The sequence below is a fragment of the Heterodontus francisci genome, chromosome 32 (genome assembly GCF_036365525.1).
Source record: "Heterodontus francisci isolate sHetFra1 chromosome 32, sHetFra1.hap1, whole genome shotgun sequence".
Classification (NCBI taxonomy): domain Eukaryota; kingdom Metazoa; phylum Chordata; class Chondrichthyes; order Heterodontiformes; family Heterodontidae; genus Heterodontus; species Heterodontus francisci.
The window spans coordinates 2470518-2494682 of NC_090402.1; the positions used below are offsets into that span (position 1 = coordinate 2470518).

A 24165-nucleotide genomic window follows, 5' to 3' on the forward strand; every position below is an offset into this window, starting at 1 on the left:
GTATTTTATACTTACCGGTCCGGAACTCCACCCTCCCAGTTTGTCACTTTCCCCTTAATTCCCTGAGCTTTTAATTTACTGACCAGTCTGCCATGTGAGACCTTGTCAAAAGCCTTGCTAAATCCATGTAGACTACATCAAACACGCTACCCTCAACAATCCTCCTATTTACTCCCTCAAAAACAGCACGAACACTCCTCACATTCACTAAAGTACTTGAAGTGTGAAGTGAAGCTTGAACCTTTGACTTTCTGACTCAGGTGAGTGTTACCCAACTGCACCAAATAAAACATAAAACCCTCAAAGTTCTACAAACAGAGGACTACAGAAACAGGAGTAAGCCCTCAGACTGTTCCCCAATTCAGTTAGATCATAGCCGAGCTGTACCTTAATTCCGTTTACCTATCTTGGTTCCATAACCTTTATTACCCTTATCCTACAAAAATCTATCAGTTTTGACATTTTCAATTCACCCCCAGCCCCATCAGCTTTTTGGGGGAGACTGTTCCAGATTTCTATGACCCTTTGTGTGAAGTGCTTCCTGACATCCTGACTCCACTGGTTGGAGTTGCACTGAGCACAAAGGAAGATGGTTGTGGTTGTTGGAGGTCAATCATCTCAGTCCCAGGACATCACTGCAGGAGTTCCTCAGGGTAGTGTCCTAGGCCCAACCATCTTCAACTGCTTCATCAATGGCCTTCTTTCAATCATAAGGTCAGAAGTGGGATGTTCGCTGATGATTGCACAATGTTCACCATCATTCACGACTCCTCAGATACTGAAGCAGTCCGTGTAGAAATGCAGCAAGACCTGGACAATATCCAGCTTGGGCTGAAAAGTGGCAATAAACATTTGCGCCACACAAGTGCCAGGCAATGACCATCTCCAACAAGAGAGAATCTAACCATCTCCCCTTGACGTTCAATGGCATTACCATCACTGAATCCCCCACTATCAACATCCTAGAGGTTACCATTGACCAGAAACTGAACTGGAGTAGCCGTATAAATACTGTGGCTACAAGAGCAGGTCAGAGGCTAGGAATTCTATGGCGATTAACTCACCACCTGACTCCCCAAAGCCTGTCCACCATCTACAAGGCACAAGTCAGACATGTAATGGAGTGCTGTGCACTTGCCTGAATGAGTGCAGCTCCAACAACACTCAAGAAGCTCGACACCATCCAAGACAAAGCAGCCCGCTTGTTTGGCACCACATATTAAACATTCACTCCCTCCACCATTGATACACAGTGGCAGCAGTGTGTACCATCTACAAAATGCATTGCAGCAATTCGTCAAGGCTCCTTCCAAACCCATGACCTCTGCCACCTGGAAGAACAAAGAAAGCAGACACATGGGAACACCACCACTTGCCAGTTCCCCTCCAAGTCACACACCATCCTGACTTGGAACTATATCGCCGTTCCTTTATCATTGCTGGGTCAAAATCCTGGAACTCCCTTCCTAACAGCACTGTGGGTGTACCTACCCCACATGGATTGCATAGGTTCAAGAAGGCAGCTCACCACCACCTTCTCAAGGGCAATTAGGGATGGGCAATAAATGCTGGCCCGGCCAGTGACGCTCACATCTCATTAACAATAGAAATTACCTGGCTCTAATTTTAAGGTTATGCTCCCTTGTTCTGGACTGCCCCGCCAGAGTAAGTGTCTCTCTGTCTACCCTACAAATCATTTTAAACACTTCAATTAGATTACCGCTTAACCTTCCACACTCGGGGGAATACAAGCCTAGTCTGCGTAACCTGTTCTCATAATTTAACCCTTTTTATCTGTATCATTCTGGTGAATCAGTGTTGCACCCCCTCCAAGGACAATATATCCATCCTGAGGTGCCCAGGACTGAATGCAGTTTGCAGAAGGGGGTCTGACCAGAACTCCATACAGCTGTAACATATTGTCCAGTCCTCTGGAGGTGAAGGCTAACATTCCATTTGACTTTTTAATAGTTTTTATTGATTTCTTTACTTGGCCCCCTAAATCTCTCAGCTTCTCCCCATTGGGAAGTTCTCTGACTGATCTTTCTTGGGTGCAAAGTGGGTGACCTCACACTTCCCCACATTGAACTCCAGCTGTCATAGTTCTACACACTCACTGAATCGATCAATGTCACTTTACAACTTCACATAAGCAAAATACTGTGGATGCTGGAAACAATCAACAGGTCTGACCGCATCTGTGGAGAGAGAAACAGAGTTCGTGTTTCAGCTCTGTGATCTCTCATCAGAATTCTTTACAACGTTCTGCTCGCCTGTGCAGTGTTTATCATGCTGCCAGGGCGGCACAGTGGCGCAGTGGTTAGCACCGCAGCCTCACAGCTCCAGTGACCCGGGTTCAATTCTGGGTACTGCCTGTGTGGAGTTTGCAAGTTCTCCCTGTGTCTGCGTGGGTTTTCTCCGGGTGCTCCGGTTTCCTCCCACAAGCCAAAAGACTTGCAGGTTGGTAGGTAAATTGGCCATTATAAATTGTCCCTAGTATAGGTAGGTGGTAGGGAAATATAGGGTCAGGTGGGGATGTGGTAGGAATATGGGATTAGTGTAGGATTAGTAGAAATGGGTGGTTGATGGTCGGCACAGACTCGGTGGGCCGAAGGGCCTGTTTCAGTGCTGTATCTCTAAACTAAAAACTAAACTAACTTGGTGTCACCAGCAGTCTTGTATATGCAACTCACTATTCCTTCATCCAAGTCATTGAGAAAAATGATCAAAACCTGAGGTCCCAGTACAGATCCTTGGGGGAATATCACTATTCACATCCTGCCACAGAGTTCGGGAGGTGATTGAAGGAAGTGGGGGGATGGGGGTGGTGAGTATGGGTGAAGCGGATGCTGTGATGGAGGTTTACAAAGTGTGGGAGATGTAATGAGGAAGTGGAATTTAAGGAGAGTTTCCAAAGTATGTGCTTTGGTTGAAAGCTTTGCTGCTGAACTTCCCTACAGAATACTTCACACTGTAACAGCACTTCATTGTGAAGTGCTTCTGGATACCCAGAGGATGATATCAGGTGTGATATAAATGCAAGTTGCATTAATGGTGTTGTGCAGGTTTCTGGCTCTTGTACATTCTCTCCTGTTCACTGGATCCCATGCAGACTAAGCTGTGTTATTTCCCTCAATTGCGTATGTATGGTTTTAATTAGAGCTTGTTACAATTTTGCTTATTTCCCTTGGGCTGGGCTGTTTGCTTCTGGGAAGCAATCTGAACAGGAGGAGGCCATTTAGCCCCCTTGTGTGAATAAGTGCTTCCTGGCATCACCCCTGAATGGCCTAGCTCTAACTGTACAGCTAGGCCCCATGTTGATGTCATGCAACCACAGCCCCTGACTGCAGCAGACATCCAGCAGCAATTGTGTGATCCTGATCTCTGCCCATTAGTCTGTCTAAGCTCACTGCACAGGGTTGTGACATGTATTGGAGAGGTTTTCTCTCTGTACTCATCGACTCATTATTCCATTTCCATTGCAGACGTTGTGATCTCCACAGCCTGTCACCCAACAGAAAACATCATCGCATCAGCAGCACTGGAGAATGACAAGACAATCAAACTGTGGAGGAGTGACTGTTAGAGAGCATCATCTCCACTTTGAGAAGTGCACCCTGTTCCTGCCTGCCTAACGTGGGGACAGGCCCCTCGAACTCCTGATGTCTGAGATTGTGCAGACCCTGCCTGGACCGGTGACATGGGATTACAGACCCAGTGGGAGCATCGGAACAAATCCCGTTTTTTACTGCGGATTCATAACACTTAGCAAATTATTGTACGCTTAAAAAAATTCACTCAAGCAGTGCAGACACGCCTGCACACACACACACACCTGACTAAAGTTTTTTTAGTGACCAAATCATTTGTGGTTTTTACCCATCTGGATTCTTGTGAAAACTCATTTTTTTAAAAGCAGGTTTAGTTGTTGGTAAAATGTTTTTGTAAATTTGTTGCTGGTTGGCCGAGAGTTTAAATTAGCCAGGCAACTATCTTTGTCTTTTAAATTTTTTTTTGTGTCTCCTTGTCTCGAGATCCCGTCTCCCCCCAGTGCAGCTCCAGCCACGGCCCCAGGTAACTGACCAACTGTACTGACTGGTCACTGCCACTGACTCCTGTGACCTTGGACAGTCCTGCCATGGGGTTCTGGTTTGCCAAACCCCTGCCCAGTCTAAGATCGACTGCCATGTGGGAAGATTCAGCCTGGTAAACGTACCCTCAATGCTGCTTGTGTACCGATCTCTCCCAGCAGTTTTCAGCCTTCGCAGCACTGCTTCCAGCACTCCCTGCCATCTTGGGGGTGGGCTGTGCAGAAGCTTGTGCCCAGAGGGCCTGTTAGGTTTGTCCCCACCCCCTTTAGATGGTACCGTTAGACAGCCAGCTGTCAGTGCATATTGCCCGGGGGAGAGGAGCTGCCATGTTATGTGTGGACCTAAATCACCAATGGGAGCATCTCTGAGGTCACCAGGTCTATCACTGTTACAGCTGATGATTAATCCTTGTAACCTTGAGCTCCTATTGTGATTGCTTCCATGGAGCATGGTGTACTGTCACCAGGTGTCAGGCCCGTGGTACTGGCCATTCTGCTCCCATTCCCAGTTTCATACTGTATGGGAATAACTGTGATCTGATTTCCATAGCACAACCTTGAGTTAGCAACACCACCGTCCTGGGACTACACTGGGAGGTATTTACATTTTTAATTCAGTGATGGGCTACATTTAGCATTCCAAGTCCACGGCTGGTTGGTTGGGGAGGAACAGCTCTTTGTGCGGGATGGAGTAATGCAGCAGGGCCCAGTTCACTCCCTGCTCTGGTGGCTGATCGAGGTGAGTCATGGCTACGATTGGTCTTAGTGCCGCTGAGCTGAGGAAGGGAGATCAGAATTGGCCAACGCTCCTGCTCCTGAGCAGAGGCTTTAACTCCTGGAAAGTGGCTCAAGCTTTCAAGGTCACAGAAAGGACCCTTTTGTCTGTGACAAGAACTCATTTCAGTGGGGGAACCTGGGATTTTCTGGTCCGTCCAATTCATTGAGCAAACTGGCCAGAGCACGGGGGGAGATACATTGCAGCCTCTGAATTGGAGTTTGTATGCAGGAGATGTCGGGAGGTTGAGGGGTTGGCTGGAAATTGGTGCTGAAATGTGTTTTACCTGAACTTTTTCCTGTGATCTGCAATGCTGACAGCTTTTCCTGGACATGATTTGTACAGGGCCTCGTGAATTTGGAGCCAGTATCTTTTAACATTTCAGTTGGTTTGAGTTGCTGACCGTACTGTGTAATAAATAGACACTGAGGAAATAACTTCCCATTACCTGTGAATAGTCTAATAGTTGTGATGATCTCTTCTGGCGTCAAGACTTTCAGCTGTCTGAGGTTTAGGTGTATTTTCCCCCCTCGCTTCTCGGTTAATACAAGAGGTTTGAACATAATAAAAACCGCGTGTGTTTTTTTTGTTGGGGAGGAAGTAGTATGTCGACTGGAAACAGATTTCACACTGCAATCCATTTCTATTAAATACACACTATTACAGAATGGAGACTCAATATCGAATGTCAATTTATTATCAAAACACACCTATTGTTTGTCACTATAACAATGGGGTACAGGACAAGTGGGTGCAGTCTGTCACTAACAGATATAGATCCTACACATGCTGGCTCTCACTGGGGGAAGGGTCCCACACACAGAGACCATCACTGGGGTACGGGTTCCACACACACTGACTCTCACTGGGGTACGGGTCCCACACATACTGACTCTCACTGGGGTACGGGTCCCACACATACTGACTCTCACTGGGGTACGGGTTCCACTCACACTGACTCTCACTGGGGTACGGGTCCCACACACTGACTCTCACTGGGCTATGGGTCCCACACGCACTGACTCTCACTGGATTACGGGTTCCACACACACTGACCCTCACTGGGGTACGGGTCCCACACACACTGACTCTCACTGGGGTACGGGTCTCACACACACACTGACCTTCACTGGGGTACGGGTCCCACACACACTGACTCTCACTGGGGTACGGGTCCCACACACACTGACTCTCACTGGGGTACAGGTCCCACACATCACTGACTCTCACTGGGGTACGGGTCCCACACACACACACTGACTCTCACTGGGGTATGGGTCCCACACATCACTGACTCTCACTGGGGTACGGGTCCCACACACACACACTGACTCTCACTGGGGTATGGGTCCCACACATCACTGACTCTCACTGGGGTACAGGTCCCACACACACTGACCTTCACTGGGGTATGGGTCCCACACACACACTGACCTTCACTGGGGTACGGGTCCCACACACACTGACCCTCACTGGGGTACGGGTCCCACGCACACTGACTCTCACTGGGGTACGGGTCTTACACACACACTAACCTTCACTGGGGTATGGGTCCCACACATCACTGACTCTCACTGGGGTACGGGTCCCACACATCACTGACTCTCACTGGGGTACGGGTCCCACACACACACTGACTCTCACTGGGGTATGGGTCCCACACACACTGACCTTCACTGGGGTGCGGGTCCCACACACACACTGACTCTCACTGGGGTATGGGTCCCACACACACTGACCTTCACTGGGGTACGGGTCCCACACACACACTGACTCTCACTGGGGTACGGGTCCCACACACACACTGACCTTCACTGGGGTATGGGTCCCACACACATTGACTCTCACTGGGGAACAGGTCCCATACATTGACCATTATCTGGTAATTCATTATTGATTTGTCAGCCTGCACGGTCTGTGCCATCAGGGCAACTGGGCATCAAAGGTAATCTCAATAATAATTCGCTTCTTCGTGTAAGGAATGACTAGATTGTGATCAGGGACTCGAACCATACTCAACACAAAGGAAGATGGTTGTAGTTGTTGGAGGTCAATCATCTCAGTCCCAGGACATCACTGCAGGAGTTCCTCAGGGCAGTGTCCTTGGCCCAACCATCTTCAGCTGCTTCATCAATGATCTTCCTTCAATCATAAGATCAGAAGTGGGGATGTTCGCTGGTGATTGCACAATGTTCAGCACCACTCGCAACTCCTCAGATACTGAAGCAGCCCGTATCCTGATGCAACAAGACCTGGACAACATTCAGACTTGGACTGATAAATGACAAATAAAATTCATAAACACAACACAATGACCTTCTCCAATAAGAGAGAATCTAACCATGTCCCCTTGACATTCAATGGCATTATGATCGCTGAATCCCCCACTATCAACGTCCTGGGGTTACCACTGACCAGAAACTTAACTGGACCAACCACATAAACACCATAGTAGTGGAGCAGATAACAAGCTGGGAATTCTGTGATGAGTATCCCACCTCCCCAAAGCCTGTTCACCAACTACAAGGCACGAGTCAGGAGTGTGCTGGAATACTCTCCACTTGCCTGGATGGGTGCAGCGCCAACAACACTCCAGAATCTCCACACCATCCAGGACAAAGCAGCCTGCTTGATTGGCACCCCATCCACAAACATTCACTCCCTCCACCACCACCAACGCACCACAGCTGCAATTTTTTTTATTCATTCATGAGACGTGAGTGTCACTGGCAAAGCCAGCATTTATTGCTCATCCCTAATTGCCCTTGGGAGGCTGGTGGTGAGCTGCCTTCTTGAACCGCTGCAGTCCATTTGGGGTAGGTACACCCACAGTGCTGTTACGAAGGGAGTTCCAGGATTTTGACCCAGTGACAGTGAAGAAACGGCGATATAGTTCCAAGTCAGGATGGTGTGTGACTTGGAGGGGAACTTGCAGGTGGTGGTGTTCCCATGCATCTGTTGCCCTTGTCCTTCTCGGTGGAGCAGGTTGTGGGTTTTCTCTGTCTCTCTTGGGATGGAGGGCTATCTCCTAGCTGACTGTCTCTGGGGAGGGGTCTCTCCCAGCTGACTGTCTCAGGCAGGGATGTATGTGGGTCTCTCCCACTTGGCTCTCTTTGGGGGGGGTGGGGGGGGGTGTCTCTCCCAGCTGACTGTTTCTGGGGAGGGGTCTCTCCCAGCTGACTGTCTCTGGCGGGGGGGGGCGTCTCTCCCAGTTGGCTGATTTTGTTGGTGTCTCTGTGTCTGTTGCTTATTTCTGGAGTCTCTATATTTAGTTGGAGTAAGATAAAGGAAGTGAGGCTGTGTGAAACCTCAGCATTTCATTAACTGTTTGACACCATTTGCAGCTGCTGTCATTTTGTGGAACGTTTTCTGCCAAGGAGGCTGAGAGTTGCAGAGAGTTGTGTCTGAGTTTTTAGGGCAATGAAGTGGCCGAGCATCTGTCAGGCTGGTGCCTACCCACTCCACGTGCTCTGCTGCCTCTTACTCACCTACCTCCTCAATCAACTGGACCGCTACCTCCTGGCCATTGTAATCCAGCCCCTAGCCCAGGACATTCAGTTTGGGGAAAAGAGTTGTCTCCCCAGGGAGAGTGCAGAGTGGAGCAGAGCACAATGCCACAATGCTAGCTCCCAGGACAGGTGAGTAAATCAGAGAGAGACCAGGGCTGGCATCCCGGGAATGGGGCATGAAGCCCGGGGATGTGGAGACTGGGGAATTGGGAGTGGGGGGGGAGATGGGAAATGGGCTGTCGGGGTGAGGAGAGAGATATAAACAAATGTCACATGGTCAAACCTCCAGGAATACCCGTTAAATCAGAGTTGGAAAGCAGGGGACTGTTGGAAGGAAATTGGCAGTGATGCTGCTGACAGCACCTGACTTGTGGAAATTCGGAGTTTGGAGAGACCTGGGGAGGGAAAGGTCAGGTAGCAGAAGATGTGGATGAGGTTTGAGCAGCTCTGGAGTCAGTGTTAGTGAGAGGTGGTGATGGTGAGTCGTAGGGAAGGAGCTAGGTGGATCTGAGGAGATGTCAGGGTGGGCCAGAGACCTGCACTAGAATCGCAAAGTTCACAGCAAGAATCTGGAACTGACTGAACAGGCTAGAATAAGCAGAAAGCACTTTATTTCAGCAAGAAGTAGCGTTTATGAAAATGGAAAGAATTTAACAACTTAAATAGAAACTGGAAATACCCAAGTGGTTTTGAGTCTGAGAGAGTTTTCGTGGCAGCTGCTGTTCCTTTCAGTGTGTCTGGAAGCTGAAATAACATTGACTATAGCAGATTTCACAACTTTGGGACATCCCAAAGCGCTTTATAGCCAAGTAACAATTGTTTCCCTGTAAAGTCGCTGTTACAATGTAGGAAACACAGCAGCCAATTTGCGCACAGCAAGATCCCACAAAGAACCATGTGATAATGACCAGATAATCTGTTTTTAGTGATGTTGTTCGAGGGATAAATATTGGCCCCAGGACACCGGGGAGAACTCCCCTGCTCTTCTTCCAATACCATATTACATCCACTGGACAGGACAGACAGGGCCTGGGTTAAATATCTCATCGATAGGCGGCACCTCCATCAGTGCAGCACTCCCTCATTACTGCCCTCCTGACAGTGCAGCACTCCCTCATTACTGCCCTCCTGACAGTGCAGCACTCCCTCAGTACTGCCCCCCTGACAGTGCAGCACTCCCTCAGTACTGACCCTCTGACAGTGTAGCACTCCCTCAGTAATGACCCTCCGACAGTGCAGCACTCCCTCAGTACTGCCCCCCTGACAGTGCAGCACTCCCTCAGTACTGCCCCCCTGACAGTGCAGCACTCCCTCAGTACTGACCCTCTGACAGTGCAGTTTTATGTCTCTGGAGTGTGGCTTGTATACATACTGGAAATTGTGGGAAACCAATGGTTTAATGAGAGTAAAGGACCTAAAGTAATAAATATTGTCAAGAAAAAATATTGGAGAAATTAATGGAACCAGAAGATGACAAATTGCTTGGACCTGATGGCCAACATCCTAGAGGTGGTTGCAGAGATAGTGGATGCATTGGTTTTGATCTTTCAGAATTCCCTAGATTCTGGAGTGGTCCCCATGGATTGGAAAGCAGCAAATGTAACCTTGCTAATCAAGAAAGGAGGGAGAGAGGAATCAGGGAACCATAGGCCAGTTAGCTTAACATCAGTGTTGGGAAAATGCTAGAATCTATAATTAAGAATGTGGTAACAGGGCACATGGAAAAATCACAATATAATTAAGTAGAGTGGGATGTGTAGGGTGGATTATAGAATTGTAGAATCTTGCAGCTCATAAGGAGGCCATTCGGCCCATCGTGTCTGTGCAGGCTCTTTGGAAGAGTTGTCCAGTTAGCCCCACTCCCCTGAACTTTCCCCAAAACCCTCTAAATTTTCCCCCTTCAGGTATTTATCCAATTCCCTTTCAATTAGTGCACTCCAGATCACAGCTCACTGCATAAAAAACTGAAAAACATTTTTAAAATGACAAGGATGGATTAATAAATAAATGATGGAATCTCACAGACTGCAAACCCATGATTTCCTGCATGCTCCCTACAAAGGGTGCTCCTCATTGGGGTGCTGGATTGAAGCAGTCCTTAACCAATCCCTTTCTTTAAGGACACTGGTAATGTACTTGGGATGTTAGTGATTCCATACAAATTACAGGCAGATTTAGATAGGTGAGTCGGCCCAGGTAGCAGATGTTACTTCAGGTGGACAACTATAGTGGTATACTCCTGAGGGTGGCAGTCTCTGAGAATCTTTATGTGATGCAAGCTCACCTGTTAAAGAGAATGGATCAAGTGTTAGACTTGGGCTTATGATTGGTTACTGATTTAAGGTGTACAAGCAATGTGAGGGGGCAGTAAAGTGTCACAACTTTAGGGTCTAGCCATATGCATTTACTTGGGTAGCACAGTGCTGGCACCTGCTGTGAACCGTCTGAGCCCCTTACATTGAGGGATGCAGCATGCTGCCCCATATGTAACTACTTATTAACATAACCCAGGATGTAGCAACAGGACCCCACATTCACCAATCCCTAGGGATCTGAACTGGAGATTAATTTTTTTTTGCATATGTGTTTATTCAGTCCTTTCAAAGATTGACTGAGAAACACTCAATAAGATGCAGTGGACATGAATTTATGATTGAACTCACTTAGTTTGTTCAGTACAATTTGTTTTTCTGTAATAATACAAAATAATGAACACACCACAGTTCCACACATCAGTGGCTCATCTTGCTTGACCTAAACAAAATAATTTGTAACAATCCTTTTACATTCTCCTTCAAAGCCAGGCCAAAGCTTCACCTCAATGCTTTCTAGAGCGGACAGAGTGTGTGTCTGGGAGTGGGAATGTAAATGTGTGTGCGTGTGCATGTCTGTATGTATGTACATGTGTGTGTCTGTATGTGTGTGTGCGTGTGTATGAACACATGGGAGTGTGCGAGTATGAGCCCCTATCTTATTCTCCCTATGTTCACGGCTGAAAAGAATGCCTGTGTCAGATTATCCATGCCAATAACTAACACTTCTATAATCCCCTCACCTGCTTCTTGTAATACTCTGGCGTGGAAACCATCAGCTACTGGAGATTTATCGATCCTAAGTTCCAGTATTTTCTTCATTACCATTTTGTTACTAATATTGATGCAGTACATTCCTCCCTTTGATTTAGTTTTTGTTTCCCTTCTATCAGTTAATGTTATTTCTATTGTCTTCCTTGTTGTGATCAGATGCAAAGTGTTTAATAAATCTGCCATTACTTTGTTGTCTATTACAGTGTCGCCTGTGCATGTCTGAAATGACTCAAATCTGCCTTAGCTACTTTCTTAATATGAGTATAAACCATTATTAGCCATTATATTACTAGCAAGTTTTTTTAGAGGTATTTCCTGATTGTGAGCTCAGGATAGTGGCAGATGTAGCGGAAGATTGAAGAGTGTGAATGGGGCTGAACTGACTTGAGGGTGATTTTGAACGAGATGTTTGTAAATTCAGCTGACAGTCACAGAATGTTGTGTCGATGCGGGGAGTGTGCTGCAGAGGAAGGAACTTAAACTTGAAGCAAATGAAACACAGAGTCAACAGAGAGCCAGTGAATTCTGAGATAATCAAAGCCTGCATTGATTCCCAGCTGCCTGGCTCTCCTGAATGAGAACAAGACGCGATATTGTCAGTGGAACTATGATGGAGCTGGATGGGAATATCAGGTGATGGCTGGTCCTGTCTTCATCCTCATTTTCACCTTCACAGGTCAGTGTTTCCATCAAATAATGTTGTCTAATCTGCCCAGCACATCAGGAGTCATAGCTTCATTATGGCACAGAAGGAGGACATTCAGCCCATCTAATCCATGCCATCTTTCTGTAGACCAATCCAGTCAGTCCCATTCTCCTGCTCTATCCCTGTAGTCCTGCAAGTTTATTTCCCTCAAGTGCCCATCCTATTTCCTGTTGAAATCATTCATTGTTTCTGCTTCCACCACCCTCATAGACAGTGAGTTCCAGGTCATTACCTCTCACTGTGTAAAATAGTGCTTCCTCACATTCCCCACATCTCTTGCCCAAAACCTTCAATCTGTGTCCCCTGGTCCTTGTACAATCAGCTAATGGGAGCAGCTTTTCTTTATCTACCTTGTCTAAACCTGTCATAATCTTGTACACCTCGATCAAATCTCCCCTCAATCTCCTTTGCTCCAAGGAGAACAATCCCAGCTTCTCCAAACTAACCTTGTAACTAAAATCCCTCATCCCTGGAACCATTCTGGTAAATCTCCTCTGCACCCTCTCAAGGACCCTCACATCCTTCCTAAAGTGTGGTGACCAGAACTGAACACATTACTCCAGTTGGGGCCTAACCAGAGCTTTATAAAGGTTCAGCATAACTTCCCTGCTTTTGTACTCAATACCTCTATTTATGAAGCCCAAGATCCCATATGCTTTACTAACCACTCTCTCAATATGTCCTGCCACCTTCAAAGATCGATGCACATTCACCCCCAGGTCCCTCTGTTCCTGCACACTCTTTAGAACTGTGCCATTAAGTCTATATTGTCTCTCCCTGTTCCTTCTGCCAAAATGCATCACCTCACACTTGTCAGTATTAAATTCCATCTGCCACCTCTCTGCCCATTCTGAGAGCCTGTCTATGTCTGTTCCAGTCGATTTGTATCGTCCTCACTGTCTGCCACACCTCCAAGTTTGGTATCATCGGCAAATTTTGAAACTTACTCTTTAGACATAGAAAAGCCCACATTACACTGAAACACTATACTGAAATTACAAATGATGTTTGGAACAGATGCTGTTCTTCTGTGTCTGCCTTAATCCTGTAAGCATTTGCTCACCTTCTGGCTCAACATATAGATACACCACCTGGTGTTGTACTGAGTCACATCGAGTCAGGAGTTCCCAGGGCAGTAGGTAAGGTGTTACAGGTGCTCAGTACACCAGGTTAGGGAGTGGGAAGTCTGTGTGTGAGTGTGTGTGTGAGTGTGAATGAGTGTGAGTGTGTGTGAGTGAGTGTGTGTATGTGTGTGTGTCAGTGTGTGTGTGAGTGTGTCAGTGTGTGTGTGAATGTAAGTGTGAATATGTGTGTATGTGTGTGAGTGTGAATGAGTGTGAGTGTAAGTATGTGTGTGAGTGTATGTGTGTGAGCGTGTGAGTGTGAGTGTGTGTGAGCGTGTGAGTGTGTGTGAGCGTGTGAGTGTGAGTGTGTGTGAGCGTGTGGGTGTGTGTGAGCGTGTGAGTGTGAGTGTGTGTGAGCATGTGAGTGTGTGTGAGCGTGTGAGTGTGTGTGAGCGTGTGAGTGTGAGTGTCCGCCACACACTGAGGACAGATTTGGACTTGGCAGTGACATTCTTTTGTTACTTTAAGCGTTTTCTAATTTTTAAAATATTTGAAATGTAGCATCATTGCATGAAGTACAAATAAAGTAGGATCTCACTGAGGGGGATTCCCACTGTGAGGGATTAAGAATTTAGAGCATACAAATTTGGAACAGGAGTAGGCCATTCAGCCCCTCGAGTCTGCTCCGCCATTCAATAAGGTCATGGCTGATCTGACTGTAACCTCGACTCCACTTTCCTGCCAGCTCCATTGATTTCTTTTAAATTCAATCTAAACTAAATGGTACAATTTTAAAGAGGGTGCAGGAACAGACAGCTGGGCGTTTATGTACACAAATTTTTGAAGGTGGCAGGACAAGTTGAGAAGGCTTTTAAAACGCATGTGGAATCCTGGGCTTTACTAATAGAGGCACAGAATACAAAAGCAAGGAGGTTACACTAAACCTTTATAAATAATTGGGTTCAGCCCCAGCTGCAGGATTGTGTCCATTTCTGAGCTCCACACTTCAGGAAGGATGTCAAGGCCTCGGAGACGATGCAGAGGAGATTTACTAGAATGATCCCAGGGATGAGGGATTTCTGTTACAGGGAGAGACTGGAGAAACTGGGATTGTTCTCCTTAGAGCAGAGAAGGTTAAGGGGAGATTTAATAGAGGTGTTCAAAATCATGAAGGGTTTTGATCGAATAAATAAGGAGAAACTGTTTCCAGTGGCAGGAGGGTCAGTAACCAGAGGGACACAGATTGAAGGTAATTAGCAAAAGAACCAGAGGGGGAGATGAGGAGAATGTTTTTTACACAGTGAGTTGTTGTGATCTGGAACGCGCTGCCTGAAAGGGCGGTGGAAGCAGATTCAATAATAACTTTTGAAAGGGAACTGGATAAATACTTGAAAAGGAAAACATTGCAGGGCTGTGGGGAAAGAGCAGGAAGAGTGGGGACTAATTGGATAGCTTTTTCAAAGAGTCAGCACAGGCTTGATGGGCCGAATGGCCTCGGTCTGAGTTGTACCATTCTCTGAACCAGGAAGTCCTAACCTCACCCAAGATAGGGTTTCTTGTTAGTCATCAGTGAGCAGGAACCCTCCCTGAATTACTCCTCTTGATCCTTCAGGCTGAGATCAGAGGGGAATATGCAGCGAGACCTGGGTGCTCTCGTACACCAGTCGCTGAAGGTAAGCATGCTGGTGCAACAGGTGGTAAAAAAGGCAAATGGTATGTTGGCCTTCATAGCGAGAGGATTCGAGTACAGGAGCAGGGATGTCTTGCTGCAATTATACAGGGCCTTGATGAGGCCACACCTGGAATACTGTGTGCAGTTTTGGTCTCCTTATCTGAGGAAGGATGTTCTTGCTACAGAGGGAATGCAGTGAAGGTTTACCAGACTGATTCCTGAGATGGTGGGACTGACGTATGAGGAGAGACTGAGTCGGTTTGGATTATATTTGCTGGAGTTCAGAAGAGTGAGGGGGGATCTCATAGAAACCTATAAAATTCTAACAGGACTTGACAGGGTAGATGCAGGAAGGATGTTCCCGATGGTGGGGGAGTCCAGAACCAGGGGTCGTCGTCTCAGGATATGGGGTAAACCTTTCAGGACTGAGATGAGGAGAAATTTGTTCACCCAGAGAGTGGTGACCCTGTGGAATTCACTACCACAGAAAGCAGTTGAGGCCAAAACATTGTATGTTTTCAAGAAGGAGTTCGATATAGCTCTTGGGTCTAAAGGGATCAAAGGGTATGGGGCAAAAACGGTAACAGGTTACTGAGTTGGATGATCAGCCATGATCAGAATGAATGGTGGAGCAGGCTTGAAGGGCCGAATGTCCTACTCCTGCTCCTATTTTCTATGTTTGAGCCTATTGCTAATTTGGCTGAGTTAGCATGGAGCAGGATTTGAACCTGGGCTCTGCTCACTGCTCTGTATCACCTGCTGCCACACAGTTTGATTTAACCTCTGTGCTGTAGTCACAGGTTCTTTGATTGTCCCAGTCTTTCCCTCAGATCCTGGTGCGCTGCATTAACGGCAGCTTTCTGTGTTTCTGCCTCAGGAATTTTCTTTGGATTTGTGGCTGATCGGGTGAATCGGAAGAATTTCCTGTCTGTCAGCCTCTTTCTCTGGAGCCTCATGACGTTGCTGATGGGATTTGCCAAACGTTACTGGCACCTGGTACTACTGCGCTTTGGGCAAGGGATCAGGTGATGTCTGCACCCTCCATGTTGTCTTACTGTCACCAACTGTTTGCCAGCCCCTGGCCCAGTTATTGTGCTTCCTGGGCCCAGATAATGATCAACAAACTTTTCTCCTCAGCACAATCCTCACTACTTTCCAATTGGTGTTTGAAATGAGGTGTAGGCAGTGACTCTGCTCCGTGTCCCCAGAGGCTAAAGCAGGGTCTGGAGAGCGGGGCCCATATCGGAGCCTCTCCTGTACTACCTGTAGAAGCAGCGACTGGAATTTAACCATGTTCACTGCTTGTATTTTGTGTCAGACAATAGAAAATCAGGGGCTGGAGCAGGGAATTAGGAGGGGAGTTGGGTGGAGGGTGGAAGGGAGTCGGGTGGAGGGTGGAGGGGAGTTGGGTGGAGGGGAGTGGAGGGGGGTTGGGTGGAGGGGAGTGAGTGGAAGGGAGTGGGGTGGAGGGGAGTGGGTGGAGGGGAGTGGGGTGGAGGGGAGTGGGTGGAGGGGAGAGGGTGGAGGGGAGTGGGGGGAGGGGAGTGGGGGGAGGGGAATGGGGGGAGGGGAGTGGGTGGAAGGGAGTGGGTGGAGGGGAGTGGGGGGGAGTTGGTTGGAGGGAGTGGAGGGAGGGGAGTTGGGTGGAGGGGTGTGGGTGGCGGGAGTGGGTGGAGGGGAGTGGGTGGAGGGGAGTTGGGTGGAAGGGAGTGGGATGAGGGGAGTTGGGGGGAGGGGAGTGGGGGGAGTGGAGTGGGTGGAAGGGAGTGGGGGAGGGGAGTTGGGGGGAGGGGAGTTGGGTGGAGGGGAGTGGGGGGAGGGGAGATGGGTGGAGGGGAGTGGGGGGAGGGGAGTGGGGGGAGGGGAGTTGGTTGGAGGGAGAGGAGGAAGGGGAGTGTGGGGAGAGGAGTTGGGTGGAGGGAGCTGGGTGTAGGGGAGTGGGGGGAGGGGAGTTGGGTGGAAGGGAGTGGGGGAGGGGAGTTGGGTGGAGGGGAGTGGGGGGAGTGGAGATGGGTGGAGGGGAGTGGGTGGAGGGGTGTGGGGAGGGGAGTTGGGTGGAGGAGAGTTGGGTGGAGGGGAGTGGGTGGAGGGGAGTGGGTGGAGGGGAGTGGGGGGGAGGAGTGGGGGGAGAGGAGTGGGCGGAGGGGAGTGGGCGGAAGGGAGTTGGCAGAGTAGAGTGGGTGGAGGGGAGTGGGGTGGGGGCAGTAGGGTGGAGGGGAGTTGGGTGGGGGGAGTGGGCGGAGGGGAGTTGGGTGGAGGGGAGTGGGTGGAGGGGAGTTGGGTGGGGGGAGTGGGCGGAGGGGAGTTGGTTGGAGGGGAGTGGGGGAGGGGAGTTAATTGGAGGGGAGTAGGGGAGGGGAGTGGGTGGAAGGGAGTTGGGTGAAGGGGATTGAGGAGGGGAGTTGGGTGGAGGGGGGTTGGGGGGAAGGGAGTGGGTGGAGGGGAGTGGGTGGAGTGGAGTGGGCGGAGGGGAGTGGACGGAGGGGAGTGGGTGGAGGGCAGTGGATGGAGGGGAGTGGACGGAGGGGAGTGGGGGGAGATCTGGGAAATGGGTGCAGTCTGTACTGGGTTGATTAGCCTCTGCTGGGGCAGTGGGTGGAGCACTATGCAACCCCGAGTAAGGGAGGGGGTGAACTCATCCTGGATTCTCCCCGGATCCCTGTATCCCGGGACATGGTGGGTAGAAGGTGTGTGGAAACAGCATTGGATTCAGTTCTGACCCAAGGTTCTTGACAAAGGTGCCGAGGGAATTTATTCGAATGGTACCAGGAATGAAGGGAGACTCCAAACACTACAAGAGAGTCTGCGAGGGTTAGATAGTGGAACTGAGCAATGGCAGCCGAGAGGAACGGGAGTGACTCGGGGGAAGTCGAGGGGTTCCAGACTCAGATCCGGACCCTGCAGCTGTCACTCCAGATACTGCCCAGGGCAGAAAGTGTCCCTGGAAACAGGGATAGGGAGAGGGTCTGGGACTGGGCGGTGAGACTGAAGACATCAGGAGAAGATCCTCAGACTGTTTTTGCTGCAGGAGAGACCGAGGAGATTTAATAACCTGTTTGATAAAGTGAATAAGGAGAATATTTCCTCTAGTTAGTTGAGTTAAAGCAGGGAGCTCAGGAGAAATCTCTTTTTTTCGAGGATTGTTGGAGCATTGAATGCAGCCTGAGATTGTTCTACGTGTTCTGGGGAAATGGATCAACAATTGCAGTAGAGGAAGGTACAGGACTGTGGGATTAGGTCTGGAGTAGACTAGCAGAGCGGGGGTAGGGGGGTTCTCCCTGGGTGGGTGGTCAGCACTGCCAGGCAGGGCCGTGTTTTCCAACCCTGGGGCTTGGGGTGGGAGAGTGGGTGGTGGTTGCGGGCACAGGTTTTTATTCAGGGGTTAGTTACTGAGGGGGATTATCACCGAGTGCGATGGGGGTTCAGTGCTCAGACAATTGCATGGGGGGTTTATGGAGGGGGTTCAGTGCTGAGGCAGGCGGTTTATTGAGGGGGTTCAGTGCTGAGGCAGGGGGTTTATTGAGGGGGTTCAGTGCTGAGGCAGGGGGTTTATTGAGGGGGTTCAGTGCTGAGGCAGGGGGTTTATTGAGGGGGTTCAGTGCTGAGGCAGGGGGTTTATTGAGGGGGTTCAGTGCTGAGGCAGGGGGTTTATTGAGGGGGTTCAGTGCTGAGGCAGGGGGTTTATTGAGGGGGTTCAGTGCTGAGGCGGGGGGTTGAGGAGATGGGACGTCTGTGGCTGCTGCTGGGAACAGACTGAGTCACTGAGTGACTGTCACCCCACCCCCCCCCCCCCCCCCCCCCCCCACCCACCTCCATTAGTCTCCGCGAGCTGATTCCCATTTTAAACAGACAGAGCAGGTGGGAAGAAAATTCCTGCAGTGATGGGAGAGGAGGAATTGGCAGGTCCAAGATGACACTGACTGTCCCGGCTTCAGTCCTGCATGTCAGACACTCAGTTATCTGGTCACTTACCTGTTACCCCGAGAGAACAACATCATCTGGCAGCCTCTGAGTGACCAATTAGCCTTCTCTCGGGAGAGCACTGCCTGCTCCAAAAGCCCAAACGTTGCTTGTCACAACTCATCTGGTTGGCCGACTGTAGCCGACAGGCATCTGGTGCGAAAGACAGTGGTAATGAAAACAAAAAAAAAGAGACAAAACATCCTAAAACTTGTGTGCTGGAATGTTCACACTGTCATGCGGACCCCCACATGCCAAGAATGAGGCATATTAATTTTGTCTAATAAACATTGATTTTAAACTGTTGCTGGAGTGAAGAAATGATTTGTTTGAAGATCACCAGACACTGGGCTGGAAGGACATTTGCATACTAAGAGATGCTGCTTGTGGACACAAAGGACTATTCGCTGCTCCAATTAACCCAAATGGATTTTCATCATCAGACATTGAAGGTGTAAAGAAGTGCATTCCAGGCCCTGCTAAGATGATACAATCCACAGAGCCAGGACTGGTTAAACCAGCTGGTCACATGACTAACTGTCTGGTCCAGGTTTTTTGAACTAGCCACAGGACAGTTTGAATTCGGAAGGCAGTGTGCAACTGAAGCTGGAACAAGCAAGTCTCTCGCCTGGCTGTCTCTCTCTATCATTTTCTCCCAAGCCACCGGACCCACAGAAGACACGCAAACCTCAAGAGAGAAAAGACTCCGTCATTGAAACAAGTTGAAGCATGAACTGGGCCCCAACAAACAGCGGGATTTACCGGCAACCAAAGACTCCACGTTGAACTCAAAGGACAGTAAATAACTAACAGATATTGCTCAAACTGTTCCTCTTTATTCTTTCTACTTTTTCTGTCTCTATCTGCGTGTGTGTTTATCATGTCTGCATGCTCGCGTGGTCACGTCGCATATTTGTAGTTGTTAATCGGATTAGAGTTTAAGATTAATAAACTTCTATCTTTCTTCTTTAAACCTAAGGAAACCTGTCTGATTTCTTTGCCTTACAATTGGAGTGGTGAACAAGGATTCACTGAAGGGGGAGCCAAAAACACGGTGTTTGTAAAATTAAACCCTGTTACGGTTAAAGCAGGCAAAGGCTGAGAGGGAACCCCTAGACCCCTTCTCACCTGGTCGTAACAGCACAATGTCAGATTTAGATGACCAGAGACACTGTGAAAGAAATTACAGAATCGTAGCCAGAGAGCTTGCTGGGCTGGACATCACAGCACTCAGTGAAGTTTGCTTCACTGAGCAGATGTCATTGACAGAGCGTGGAGCAGGTTATACACTTTTCTGCTTGGAGAAAGGTAAAGATGAATAACGCCTCTCAGCTGTTGGATTTATGATTAAGAACTCCATTGCCAGCAGGTTTCAGAACCTCCCCACTGGTTTTTCTGATCAACTCATATCCCACCGAGTACCAATCCATGGCAACCAGTTCACCACTATTATCAGTAAATATGCTCCTACCCTACAAGCCGATATAGTGACCGAAGAAGGCTTCGACCGTGACCTGCACAACCTTCGACTGAACATTAACTCCAAAGATAAGCTCATCATACTTGGAGATTTAAACACAAGAGCTCGATGTGACCAAGAGCATTGACAAGGTGTTTTGAGTAGATATGTCATTGACGACTGTAATGATAATGGTCGACCTCTGTAGGAATTCTGCGTGGAGCACGAACTCAACATCACTAATTCTCTCCTCCAGCAGAAAGACAGATTTAAAACCACCTGGAGCCATCCATGCTCAAAGCACCGATACCTTTTGGATTATATTCTGGTGCGCCAATGAGACATATAGGACATACTACACACCAGAGATATGCTCAGTGTTGACTGCTATAGGAACATAGGAAATAGGAGCAGGATTAAGCCATTCGGCCCATCACGTCTGCTCCACCATTCAAATAGATCATGGCTAATCATCTACCTTGATGCATTTATCCGCACTATCCCCATGACGTCATTAGTATCAATCAATTCCTGTCTTGAACATGCTCAATGACTGAGCTTCCACAGTCCTCTGGGGTAGAGAATTCCACAGATTCACCACCCTCTGAGTAAAGAAATTCCTCCTCATCTCAGTCCTAAATGGCCTGCCCTTTATTCTGAGACTGTGTTCCCTGGTTCTAAACTCACCAGCCAGGGGAAACATCCTATCTACATCTACCCTGTCATGCCCTGTAAGAATTTTGTAAGTTTCAATGAGATCATCTCTCACTCTTCGAAACTCTGGAGAATGCAGGCCCAGTTTCCCCAATCTCTCTTCATCAGACAATCCCGCCATCCCAGGGATTAGTCTAGTGAACCTCCGTTGCACTCCCTCTATGGCAAGTATATCCTTCCTTAGATAAGACGACCAAAACTGTACACAATACTCCAGGTGTAGTCTCACCGAGGCTTTATACAATTGAATCAATACATTTTTACTCCTGTACTCAAATCCCCTTGCCAATATATCACTTGCCTTGCTAATTACTTGCTGCACCTGCAAACTAGCTTTTAGTGACTCATGAACAAGGACACCCAGGTCTCTTTGGACATCAACACTTCCCAACCTCTCACCATTTAAGAAATTCTCTGCCTTTCTGTTTTTTCTACCAAAGTGAATCACTTCACACTTATTCACATTATATTCCATCTGCCATGTTCTTGCCCATTCACTTAGCCTGTCCAAATCCCCTTGAAGCCTCCTTGCATCCTCCTCACAACTTACATTCCCTCCTAGTTTTCTGTCATCCACAAATTTGGAAATATTACAGTTAGGTCCCGTATCCAAATCATTTACATAGATTGTGAACAGCTGTGGTCCAAGCACTGATCCTTGTGGTACCCCACTAGTAACAGCCTGCCATCCTGAGAATGACCCATTTATTCCTACTCTCTGCTTTCTGTCTGTTTACCAATTCTCAATCCATAGCAGTATATTATCCCCAATTCCATGTCCTCTAATTTTTTACTGACCACCTGTGTGGGACCTTATCAAAATCCTCTGAAAATCCAAATACACCACATCCACTGGTTCTCCTTTATCTATGTTACAAATAACATCCTCAAAAAACATCAACAGGTTTGTCAAACATGATTTCCCTTTCATAAATCCATGTTGACTCTGCCCAATCATATCATTATTTTCTAAGTGTCCAGTTATCTCATCCTTTATAATAGATTCTAACATTTTCCCTAATACTGACGTCAAACTAACAGGTCTGTAATTTCTTTGTTTTCTCTTTTTCCAATCTGCAGGAACCCTTCCAGAATCTATAGAATTTTGAAAGATAATCACCAATGCATCCACTATCTCTAGAGCCACCTCCTTCAATACTCTGGGATGTAGCTCATCTAGTCCTGGGATTTATCAACTTCCAGTCCAGTTAATTTTTTGAGTACTGCCTCTTTATTAATACGAATTACTTTCAGTTCCTCATTTTGACAAGGCCCTTGGTTCCCTAGTATTTCTTGGAGATTTTCTGTCTCTTCCTCCGTGAAGACAGACACAAAGTAATTGTTTAGTCTCTCCACCATTTTCTCATTCTCCATCACAAACTCTCCTGTCTCCGCCTGCAATGAACCCACATCCGTCCTTGCTAATCGTTTCCTTTTCACATACCTAAAGAACCTTTTACAGTCCGCCTTTATGTTTCTCACTAGCTTGCGTTTATAATCTCTTTTCCCTTTCTTTATTAGTTTCTTGTTACACTGACACAGTTTAGTCCAAGCTAACGTTGCTTTCAGAATCAATCCAACACCCTAAAGAAAAGGCCCACAAACAAGGAAACTACAAATCCATAGAATCTATCTACCAGATGTAAAAGCAGTTTTCCAAAACTCGGCAGTCATAGAGTTATACAGCACAGAAACAGGCCCTTCGGCCCATCGTGTCTGTGCTGCAGTGGCAGTGACCCAACTCTGGGCAGTGATATTAACCCAGCAGCGCAATGGGAACTGTTGAAATCTGCCCCAAGAAACAGCTGCCAAAGTGATTAGCTTCTCAACCAGAAGAATCCAGGATTGCTTTGATGAAAATGACATGGAACTCCAAGAGCTTCTACTTCAAAAGAAACACTCCTGCCAAAATAGATAACTTGCATGTCCTGCTGACCAGGCTAAAAGAAGCTGCACACAGAGAGGTCTGCAGCACTCTGCAAACCAACCTCCAAGTCATCCAAAACAACTGATGGACAGCTCTTGCTTATAGAATACAAACGTATGCAGATATGGGAGATATGAAATCCTTCTATAAAACCTTGAGATCTGTATATGGACCTTTCTACCAGGTGCAGGCATCACTAAAATCTTTGGATGGCACAACCCAGCTCAATGGGCCATATGGTCTACTTCGGCTCCTAGTTCTTGTGTTCTTGTCCTCATAGATAAAGAGTCTATCTTACATTGATGGTCAGAACATTTTGAGAGCCTACTTGGTGACCAGCGGATGGTGCTGGAGGCATCCATCACAAAGATCATACAGAGGGAAGTGAAGTCTGAGCTGGATGAATGACCAACCCATGAAGTGACCAAGACCACTACAGCATAATTAAAATCACACTAAGACCGCGGAATGGATGGGATTCTAACCGAGGTCTATAAACAGGGAGGAGAGATGATCCTTGATAGGCTTACAGATTGATTTACAACATGCTGGGAGAAGGGGACGGAGCCTCAGGAGCTTCAAGATGCAGTGATTATCTCCCTGTACAAAAACAAGGGAGAGAAGTCTGACTGTTCAATCTACAGAGGCATCACCTTACCCTCCATTGCAGGTAAAATCTTGGTCAGAGTGCTTCTAAATAGACTTGTTCTGACAATAACTGAAGAATATCTCTCCGAAAGTCACTGCGGATTCAGACCCAATAGGTAAACTACAGACATGATTTTTGTGCTGAGATGGATTCAGAAGAAGTGTAGAGAGCAAAACATGGGCCTGTACGTTACGTTTGTAGACCTCACCAAGGCATTCGATACAGCCAGGACGGACTTTGGAAGATACTATCTAAATCGGGGTGCCCTCTAATGTTGCTCATCATTCTCTGTCAACTGCATGAAGGCCAGAAAGGTCTGGTCAAGTAGAATGGAGCCCTCTCAGACAGCTTCACTACCTCCAATGGTGTTAAGCAAGTGTGTGTTCTGGCACTGACCCCTTTCTCTATTTTCTTCAGCAGGATGCTTCAAGAGACAAAGGTAGGCTTGACGGATCCATCCACTTCCAAACAGATGGCAGTCTCTTCAACCTGTGACAACTGCTGGCAAATACCAAAACCACAGCAGAGCTTAGTTCTGATGAAAAGTCACACCA

General features: G+C 47.8%; 2 protein-coding genes across 3 annotated transcripts in view; both read left to right on the forward strand.

Moving 5' to 3' along the window:
- wdr5 (WD repeat domain 5) overlaps positions 1 to 5533 on the forward strand; it is a 48840-nt gene extending 43307 nt beyond the window's left edge. For both annotated transcript variants that reach the window (XM_068012017.1, XM_068012018.1), the window contains one exon: positions 3486 to 5533. In XM_068012017.1, coding sequence (XP_067868118.1) covers positions 3486 to 3586 — 101 coding nt within the window. In that variant the 3' untranslated portion in view covers positions 3587 to 5533. The remainder of the gene's footprint in view (positions 1 to 3485) is intronic.
- A 2653-nt stretch (positions 5534 to 8186) lies between these two features.
- Positions 8187 to 24165, forward strand: part of LOC137347399 (protein spinster homolog 1-like) — a 40304-nt gene continuing 24325 nt past the window's right edge. The window contains exons 1-3 of the mRNA XM_068011836.1: positions 8187 to 8503; positions 12018 to 12136; positions 15780 to 15927. Of these exons, the coding sequence (XP_067867937.1) occupies positions 8286 to 8503; positions 12018 to 12136; positions 15780 to 15927 (485 nt within the window). The 5' untranslated portion in view covers positions 8187 to 8285. The remainder of the gene's footprint in view (positions 8504 to 12017; positions 12137 to 15779; positions 15928 to 24165) is intronic.